Source organism: Pogoniulus pusillus, chromosome 4 (assembly GCF_015220805.1).
Source record: "Pogoniulus pusillus isolate bPogPus1 chromosome 4, bPogPus1.pri, whole genome shotgun sequence".
Lineage (NCBI taxonomy): Eukaryota > Metazoa > Chordata > Aves > Piciformes > Lybiidae > Pogoniulus > Pogoniulus pusillus.
The window spans coordinates 20,772,765-20,783,070 of NC_087267.1; the positions used below are offsets into that span (position 1 = coordinate 20,772,765).

General features: G+C 44.1%; 1 protein-coding gene across 1 annotated transcript; it reads left to right on the forward strand.

Moving 5' to 3' along the window:
- The first annotated feature begins 408 nt into the window (after window positions 1-408).
- Window positions 409-5,204, forward strand: FGF6 (fibroblast growth factor 6). The gene is made up of 3 exons (XM_064142909.1): window positions 409-748; window positions 1,683-1,786; window positions 5,028-5,204. Exons 1-3 carry the CDS (start codon window positions 409-411, stop codon window positions 5,202-5,204), a joined length of 621 nt encoding a protein of 206 aa, XP_063998979.1.
- Window positions 5,205-10,306: the final 5,102 nt, after the last annotated feature.

Below are 10,306 nucleotides of genomic sequence, written 5' to 3' on the forward strand. Positions count from 1 at the left end.
CCCGCTCCTGCCTCCAGTCTTGGGTGACAGCATTCATCAAACCTCAGCCAGCCTGAGAGGATGGCAGGTTAGTGTTACAGCCGTGGCAGGGTTACCTTTGGCAAGCTGTTGATGTCAGAGTGATGATGTGGGGAGGGACGGCCTCTGCACTATAAAAATGGGTCAGTCAAATATAACTGAGGCTGCCCACTGGAAAGCAGGATCTACAAAACATGGTCCCCATCAGCTTGAGTCCTGTTGGCCTGTCTCCGCTTCTAACCCAACTGCTATCGGGCTTTAGTTTCATGTCAGCAATTTCTATTTGCTTTCCAAAAATAAGCCTCTGCCACCATGCTGAAGGGAGAAAAACAAGAAGAGTGGTATTTTTAGGGCCATTAATTCTGACCACGTGCCCAGGAGGTGAACCGGATGGCCACTGCTCAAAGACTTCTCATCACTATGTTCTGCGAAGCCAGCGCTCATCGGACATTGCCTGCTTTCGTTCTCCTGGGTTTTCTAGCTGGGATTGCTTCAACACATCCAGTTGTAAGCAGAACTAATGGCACATTGCTGGAAAGAGGATGGCAATCTCTGTTGTCCAGGTCCATTGCTGGGATGTCAGGGGAGAAGTCAGATGTGAACTGGGAGAGTGATTATTTGCTAGGAATCAAGAGGCAGCGGAGGCTTTACTGCAACGTGGGCATCGGGTTTCACCTTCAAATCCTCCCAGACGGAAGGATAAGCGGAGTTCACAATGAAAACCAATACAGTGAGTTGCATCCAGAACTGACATAGAATAGATGTCACTTGATTGCTGTGAACTCTAGTAATTACCCTTCAGAGAATGCAAATGTTATTACTTGATATTATTAATCTCTGCTACAGTTGTTGCCTTTTCAAAGTCTCTGGGCTCAATAAATGTTAGAAGCCTCCAGGCTGAACTGTGTCACAAATGCTCAGACAAATTTAGATGCAATTTATTTTTACCCTAGTTTGCTGCACAGATGAGAAAAGACAAACCAGGTGGAAAACAGTCTCTCTGCAGCACTTGTTCACCCCTCACTTTCTTATTCACCTTTTGAATTTGGGAGGTTGTTGCTGAGCTCAGAGTGCCCTGAGTTTTGAATCCTACATAACTGGCACTGCTGGGACATTCAGTCATGGAAGGGGCTTGCTGTTCTTGCTTGTTTCTTCTGATGGCTGCTGGTCTCTTATCAGAAGACTAAAAAGAAAAGCATTATCCCTGTGGGTTTGATTTTTCTATAGTCTCTTATCACAAGACTAAAGAAAAGCAATGTCCCTGTGGGTTTGATTTTCCTGTAGTGGGTAGTTGCTAAAATCTTTTGCCACTGAGACATGTGGAGGGGGGGGTTGAAAATGCAAGCCTTGCTTCTTTAGAACTAAGTAAAAAACACTCCATAATTACAGCATAGTAGGGAAAAAAAAACTTACTAGCAAGAGTTTGATGGCTCAAAAGGATTCTATAGCACGTGACTGCATTCCAGAATGATGATTTAAAAATGCTACAGCACAGGAGAAATACCCAAGATCTTCTCAGCCTATTTCTCTTTTGTTGGACTAAGGAAGATAAATCTAATGAAGATAACTATGAGAGCTTTAAAACAAAATAATGATCTCTGAATTGCCTTGGGTCAGCTCTAAATTCAGTGATAACACTTCTGCTGAACTTCATTCTCTTTCAGGTCTCTTTGAAATATCCACTGTAGAGAGAGGTGTTGTGAGCCTGTTTGGTGTGAAAAGTGCTCTCTTCGTTGCCATGAACAACAAGGGGAGGTTATATGGAACGGTGAGTACAAGCACAAAGAGTTTTGCAAAGGTTAAAGAAAGGCTACAAGGGGTTTGCTTGCTGAAGTTTGGGTTTGTTTTTTTTTCTTTCCCTCCTGGAAATTTCTGGTAAAAGCCAGAACATCTTACATAGAGGGAGCCTGCCCAGTCCAGTGTCATCAGAGTCATTTAGTACAACAAGCAGGATGGCTGTCAGAGGTCCATCATGTTTTAGCTTTCCAAGAAGATTGTAGAGGGAGCACTCTAGGAAAAGTAATTTATTTGGCAAATATTAGGGGTTAATTACATGGCTTCTTCTACATCCAGATCTGGAGCCCCCACTTCAAGAAGTGTGTGGACGTGCTGGAGCGTGTCCAGAGAAGGGCCACTGGGATGCTCAGAGGGATGGAGTACCTCTGCTAGGAGGACAGATTGAAAGAGTTGGGGCTGTTCAGTCTGGAGAAGAGGAGGCTCCCAGGTGACCTTCTGGTGGCCTTCCAGGATCTGAAGGGGGCCTACGAAAAAGCTGGGGAGGGACTTTTTAGGCTGTCAGGGAGTGACAGGACTAGGGGGAAAGGAGCAAAGCTGGAGGTGGGGAGGTTCAGAGTGGATGTGAGGAGGAAGTTGTTGAGCATGAGAGTGGTGAGAGCCTGGCATGGGTTGCCCAGGGAGGTAGTTGAGGCCCCATGGCTGGACGTGTTTAAGGCCAGGCTGGCTGAGGCTGGGTGCAGCCTGCTCTAGGGTAGAGTGGCCCTGCCCATGGCAGAGGGGTTGGAACTAGATGATCCTTGTGGTCCCTTCCAACCCTGACTGATTCTATGATTCTAAGAGTTCAGCACTGCAAACTCCTAGTAAGAGTGAACCCTGTTGACTCTACTTTGCATTGCATTATACAATGAATCAAAGGGGCGTGCACTGCATAGAGCCCTAGGAGGGAAAGTGAATGTCTATCTCCACGAGAGTTTGTGCATGTGATTGTGTGTGCACAGGTTGGTGTAGGAGAGGTGCAATCAGAGCTAGCTGCACTACCTACCATTAGTAATGTTGTGGACACTTGCCTCACCCTACCAAATAAACCACACCATGAAGAACTAATAGGAAGTGTACTCACAAAGTCAATGTATGAGCCTGGGGGTTGATTTAATAATCAATTTTGTGAGATCAGTTGCAAAGGGTGATAAAACAGTGCTGGCTATTAGCAATGGCACGCTGCTAGAATCATAGAATTAGTCAGGGTCGGAAGGGACCACAAGGATCACCTAGTTCCAACCTCCCTGCCATGCCCAGGGACACCCTACCCTAGAGCAGGCTGCCCACAGCCTCATCCAGCCTGGCCTTAAACACCTCCAGACATGGGGCCTCAACCACATCCCTGGGCAACCCATGCCAGGCTCTCACCACTCTCATGCTCAACAATTTCCTCCTCATGTCCACTCTGAATCTCCCCACCTCCAGCTTTGCTCCTTTCCCCCTAGTCCTGTCACTCCCCGACAGCCTAAAAAGTCCCTCCCCAGCTTTTTCGTAGGCCCCCTTCAGATCCTGGAAGGCCACAAGAAGGTCACCTGGGAGCCTCCTCTTGTCCAAACTGAACAGCCCCAACTCTTTCAGTCTGGCTTCATAGAAGAAGTGTTTCAGCTTAACCTGAAACACCAACACCATTGTCATCGTCCCAGCTATGGCATCTAAATGCAGTTTAATCCCTGAAGCCTGAGTGAGGCATCACCAGCCTCAACATTCAGCAGAAAAAAATTACTTGTTAGGAAGAGTGTTTGAAAGAGGCTGGCTCTGGGCAAGGGGCAAAAGCAGTCTATCTCTCAGAATGCACTGGCAGCATTCATCTCTTGGGCTCCAGAAATAACAAAGTGGTTTTCTTTGAAACAGCTGTGATGTCAACAAAGCATTTCAGCCCCTTGACAAAACACTAGATATTGTGAAGAGCTCACAGCCATCACTAATCTGACTGATTCATTGTTCCACAATGACAGGGGGACATTTTAAGGTTCCACTATGGCAATATTCCTTCAATCATTTCTGATTTCAAGCACCCAAAAAGTGTCACAAGCCCAGCTAGGGCTGTCTAAAGAAATGCAGAGCCTGGATTCAGAGCTCACTTTGATTTCCCTCCCCTCTTAGTTTCAATCCAGTCTTGTTTATGTTGAAGGGCATTTTCTAAAGCTGTAAGAGATGTGCATTTTCCCTTGCACAATGCAATGCCCCAAGTAAACTCTTTACAAGCTTTGCATGGTGTTATTACACCTTATGTCCAAATAGAACAGCACTGGCAGGGTGTTATGTGCCAGGCATTTCATTTCAGAGAGTCACTCTACTTTCTCTTTTAATACCTTCAGTGCTCTGAGTTTGTCTTCTCTTTGTCCTTGCACCTCTTCTGCCTGGTAGATCACCCCTCCTTGGATTTACATGACATGACACAAAGGAAAGTAAAACTGGTTTCCCAGCTTAGAACCTGCTGCATGTCTCACTAGCAGTTAAATACAGCACTAATGGTTTAACAAGAGGCAAAAGTCAGTGCTGATCTGAGGTCTTATTCAAACGCCTTATGTGAGCAAACAATTCTCCCTGAACATTGCTGTTTGGAAGCAAACCAAAGGCTTGGGCCACCAACATGCCATGCTTTGGTAAATTCCAGGACATCTTGTGAAGGGGAGGTGTGAAATGAAGCCACCTCATTTCTGTGGGCACAAAGGGCACGATGCTGACAGAAATGGTTGCTTGCAAATAAAAAGAAGAAATCCATGATTGATCACAACTGAAGCTGACCTGCCCCAGGAAGCACTGTCCATTGTCTGGACAGGTGGCATGCTGAATTCATCTGACACCAAATTAGCACTGAGGAGAGAGATTTACTGGATGCGGTCACCGTGGCACCACCTGTTGCACACTGCAACAAGTCCTTCTGTAACAACACTGCCAAGGAAAATAACTTGAGTCTTCACGAAATACCCCTGCTTGGGCAGAAGGGGGTTGGACTAGATGACCTTTGGAGGAGGTGACTTTCAACCCAGACCATTCTATGATACACCTGCTCATGGCAGAGGGGTTTGGACTAGATGACTTTTGAAGGTCCCTTTTAACCCAGACCATTCTATGATACCCCTGCCTGGGGCAGAAGGGAGTTGGACTAGATGACCTTTGGAGGTCCCTTTCAACCCAGACCATTCTATGATTCTATGATGTTTCTATGATGATTCTATTATTTATTGTACCTGCTTCATTTCCCCCTCCCCCCTTTTCCTCTTCTCTAGGCTGTTTTCCAAGATGAGTGCAAATTCAAGGAAACTTTGCTGCCCAACAACTACAATGCTTATGAGTCAAATGCTTACTGTGGTGCTTACATAGCCCTCAGCAAACACGGGAGAGTGAAGAGAGGCAACAAGGTTTCTCCTGCTATGACAGTGACCCACTTTTTACCAAGGATATGAACAGGAGAAAAGCAGAAGATTAAAATCCCAGGAAGAACTGATTCATTTTGCACATGGGAATAATCTCCCCAGGTAAAGTATTTATGGTGTTCATTGAAAAACAGACAAAAATTGATCTAGGTATGTATATTTGGAGAGAAGTCTTTGTACTGGATTGATCATATAGCATATGTAATACGATGCTGCTTCTCTTGTATGAGTTTTACATGGCTGTGTGCCTCCTTTGGTGCTGAACGGAGTGAAATGCAAGCTGGAGTGCAGAGGAAGTATTTGGAAGTCAAGGAATGGCTGTGGGCAAATGACGATTTACAAAACAATAGTAATTACCTCAGATAATAACCTTTCATCGTGAGCTGTTTACATACCATGGGCCAAATCACCAAATGACTTTGCCTCACCAGAGCTTCAAGCAGTTCACTTGATCTGAATATCTGCCTGCACCTCCCCTTCTGCAGAGTGTCCTGTCCTGTAAAGTCCTCAGGCTATTTTGATCCTGAGGGTGCCAATTCCATACCCGCTTCTACACAAGCAAACCATCTTACCGCCCCCCCCCCTCCCTGCCCCGAGCCCCTCTGTCTCTGAAGGGACTCTCCAGGACCTTCTGAAGTGGACTTGCTGGCAAAACAAAGACCTACAACCAATTTCTCTTAGGAAGGGCTAAGGATGAATCATGGATGTGTTCCAGGTGCAAAATGGATTTGGATCTGAGGATTTTGAAAGGCATTTTGTGAGCTTGGTTTAGACTCACCTCAAATATAGCTGTGTACCTCTTTCATATAAATACCTGTGTATATATAGACATGGGATGTGTGAGTGTGTCTCTATGGCATTACATGCTTCTAATGAATCAATCATCCCAGGCTCTAGACAGATGGTCCAGGTGCCTTTTTACACACAAAAGAACAGACATATTGAAAGGCACTTTGTTCCATTGAGGCTGAACCTTGTTAACCTCTAAGATGCAGAATTGGACTGCAGGACGTAGTTTATAAAATCTATGGAATTCATGAAAGCTTCCAGCAAAAAGGTTGTTGCAGAAAATGAATTGAAAGTATATTTGGTTCCTCTCTGTCATAGCTCACTGAGGTATGAAAGGCAGAGAAAGAAGGAGGCTGTATAAATATGCCTTCCTGAGTTGGGGCACAGGAATTTGTGCCATAATTCCAAGTTCTGTCACTTGTAAAGCATCAGTTTCAAAGACAGTGTGGCAAAGCTGTATGAAATACCCTCCAAAGCCCTCCTAGAAGCCATTAAAAAAAGGCACATAACATTGCCTTACTATTTTGACAACCTTCTTCCAGATCACCAACGAAGCCACATTCTCTGTGCCTTTGAAAGAGTATTTTAAGAGGCCCTAAGTTCATAGTCACTATAAATGGCAGTTACCAGAAGCCTTGGGATTCCTGCATCGATGGCCTGCTCCTAAATTTGAAATGAGACTCAATGCAATGTCAGAGCATGAACATTTTCAGCATAGATGGACTGTGCTGCTGCAGAATTGAACATCTGAGTGCAAGATAATCTCCCATCTCCAGCCAAAATGTGGCTATGTCCAGCCTTGACATGCCATTCTATTTGCAGGGGGTATCTATTCAGGATGAATTTGAGCCTTTGGACATGTATGAAAAACACTGTCAGGTCCAGGTCCTCAGCTGGACTAAACTGGCCTAGTAAGACTGTCAGTTTATAGCTGCAGGAGATTTGGCCTGAAGATCACACCTAGAAGGAAGGATCTACAGCCCTACTCTCTGAATAACTGTCAAGACAGTTGTTTTGTGAACAAGATCCAGGTTACCATCTCCTTTTGTGTGATTTGTACTTGAACTTGCTTTGCTCAAATGTGAGCAGTAGAAATGTGATCCCAGTAGAAACGAATAGAAAATGCTCATGATGGGGTAATGCTCACAGTACACAAAGAGAATGCTTTGGATATGATGAAGGAAAGGAGATGCTCTTCATTTTCTGGTCTTGGAGTATGTAGAGATGAGCCAAATGGGCACACTTTGTTCTTCTACAATGTGTGCAGCAGTTTGCTTTGGGAATATGTGCATTTTAAGAGAAAAAAACAGGATGTCTTGAGTGGGGGAGAGTGGATCAGAGAAAGATTTTGGAGGATATTAGACAGATATATTGGCCTAGAATCCTAGAAGTACAGATAGAAAGACTACAGCTGTGCTGCAATATGTTAGATGGCAACCTGCATACCCTTGTGTTGCACTCTGAATTGTCCTTGAAATTAAGCTTGAAGAATGGTGTAGGAGCATGTGGATGTAGAAGAAATCCTAGTTTGAATGCTGACACACAAGTTTGTTTGATTACAGCTTAAGCCAGTGTCCTTAGGACAGGATGAAGTATGTTCACCCTTAAACCACTGCAGTCTAGAGTAAGTAGCTTACTCTTGCCAGTACTAATAAATTATGGAGTAGCTGGCATAAAAGGTGAGATTCAGACTCACTGACTGTTTTGCACATATTGGCCAACAATGAGAACAATCCATAAACCAGGTCATGAGAAGTCTGTTTGGATGCAGCCTGCTGGGCTGAGCTTGTTCTTAAGAACTGCAGATGCTTGCAGATGCAGTTGTGGTGGCTTTTGGGAGGCCCCACCCATCACTTTGCTCAGCTACTCTTTACACCACTCAATTTTCCTTACTACATAGCTGGGACACACAGATCAATACTGACATTTGTTCTTGAGAAGAGAAGGCTGAGAGGGGATCTTAATATCTATAAGTGTCTGAGGGGTGAATGTCAGTCTCTTTCTGGCAGTGGTGCTCAGTGATAAGACAATGGATGCAAGATAGGACAAGAAGGTTCCACCCCAACACAAGAAGACACTTTTATATGGTGAGAGTGGTAGAGAGCACTGGAACAGGCTGCCTAGAGTGGTTATGGAGTCTTCTCTGAAGACTTTCAAGACCTGCTTGGATGGATTCCTGGCCTAGGTGATCCTGTTCTGGCAGGGGGCATGGACTGGATGATCTGGATGATCTTGGAGGTCTCTTCCAACCTGGTTGATTCTATGATTCTATGATCTCTGGATGTCCCCTCCAACCCCTAACATTCTGTGATTCTGTGGAGTCAACATTAAAATCAAGGGTCTCCCAGTGCCAGGAATCTTGACTGAGGATGAAGTGACAATGACAGATGGCACTGTGGAAGGAAACCCCTCATGCAGCAGTGAAGTGTTGTGGAGCTTTAAACTAGTTGGATACGATACTTTGGCAGAGGTGCTTCTTAAATCATCACATGGCTACTTTCAGGAGAGGAATTAAGGCACCTGTTGATACATTGCTGTAGACATTCAAGCAGTCTAAGAGCAGCTCACTGGCACTGGTGGCATTGTTGGCAGTGTCCAAGAAGCTATGCAACTTGCCTGAGAAATTGCCTGATCCTGTTCTGCCTCATTCTTGATTACCTTAATTCCACCTCCTTCCCCAGCCATTATCACCTACATGGGAGAAGGTGAATTTAGGAAGACCACCACTCGTTTTGCACACCTCAGGATAATGCTAAGGTACTAAAGTTTGCATCGTTGCTGTAAATCAAGTTACTTGACCATTAATTAGAATGAACTAACATGATTTAAAACAAAATTTGAGCTGGCACAGAAGATAAAAAACCAAACAAATGAACTCAAGATGTTTATAAACTCAACAGGGCTCTGGGCAACCTGATCTAGTTGAGGATGTCCCTGCTGACTGCACAGAGGGGTTGGACTGGATGATCTTTGGAGGTCTACTCCAACCCAGACCATTCTGTGATTCTATGATTCCATGATAGGGAGGCTATGGAGAGAATATGGGCATAGGCTGGTAAACTCTCAAGAAAAAACTTTCTTCAGAAGAATAGCTCCCTGGATTTGTAACAACATAAAGAAAACTCATCAAAGTAAAGAAGTTTCCCACATGAAGGTCAAATTAGGCACCTGTTATTGGCAGCTCTTGCAGTGGTCGCTTTGGGAGCACATCTCACCCCAGTGTGCCTTAACAGGGAGTCACAAGATGGGCTACAAGCTTTGACAGCACTGCTGTGAACGTTCCACCCCAGCCTGTCTTCTGCATAGTTTGAGCATCAGATTCTCCTGAAGAGCTGCCTACCTATGTTCAAGCTTTCTTCTTCCATAATCAAATCCCACAATCATCAAAGACCTAATCCACCTCGGTTAGAAATCAGCCCTGACTGGAACTGAGATATGTTCTTAAACAATCCAATCTGCCCCCAAACATGCAGAGATGCAGACACACAGAGAGTGGAAAAGCAGAGTAAATTTCGTATACCTCAATAGCTATCTCAATTCCAGGATTTTATTTTGCACAGGAAAATGGTGCCAAAGTTCTCTCTTTTTAAAATCTTATTTATTTCATCGTTCTCTTCCATTTTATTTTGTTAATTCAACCTAATCTAATTTTGTTTCCTTTTATTTCATTTCATTGTTTCGTTTCCTTCACTAAAATATACCTCATATTCTGCCTTCTGTATGAACTCATGGTTGAGACTGTAAATTTGCAAGGAACACAAAACTTGTCTGATCAATTGTTTGGGAAATTGCTTCTATTTTTATATGTATGTGCTGTGCACAATAGTTTAATGTATTCATAAAATAAACTTTTATACATTTTTGGTAGTGTTTTGACTCCAAATCCATCTTAACTTCTGTTTTGTTTTTTTTTTCTCCCTCTTACTTCACACCTGTGAATTCAATCATATACACACACAGAGTTTTTAGTCACACTTAGAACCAGAGGGTGTATTGGTACACTTAAACTTGTGGTAGACTTCTGTGTTCTTCAGACTTCTTGCCTGGGAAGTCACAAAAGAGTCATGCTTGCTACAGAGAATCTGGGAGTTTCATGGAAAAGAAGGAAAATGAAAGTGTAATCTGATTAAAGATGAACTGTCATAGGCACCTGTCTAAATTCTGATGGACAACAGGGCTGGAGCACCTCTCCTATGGAGATAGACTGAGAGAGTTGGGGCTGTTCAGTCTGGAGAGGAGAAGGCTCTGAGAAGACCTTATTGTGGCCTTCCAGCATCTGAAAGGGGCCTACAGAAAAGCTGAGGAGGGACTTTGTGTCAGGTAGTGATAGGACTGGAATTAGT

Excerpts from the sequence above, each read along its gene's own strand:
- FGF6 (XM_064142909.1), top strand. The coding sequence starts at position 409 with ATGGCCACTGCTCAAAGACTTCTCATCACTATGTTCTGCGAAGCCAGC. Across the intron at positions 749-1,682 it reads TCACAATGAAAACCAATACA|GTCTCTTTGAAATATCCACT; the intron begins GTGAGTTGCATC and ends ATTCTCTTTCAG. Across the intron at positions 1,787-5,027 it reads AGGGGAGGTTATATGGAACG|GCTGTTTTCCAAGATGAGTG; the intron begins GTGAGTACAAGC and ends CCTCTTCTCTAG.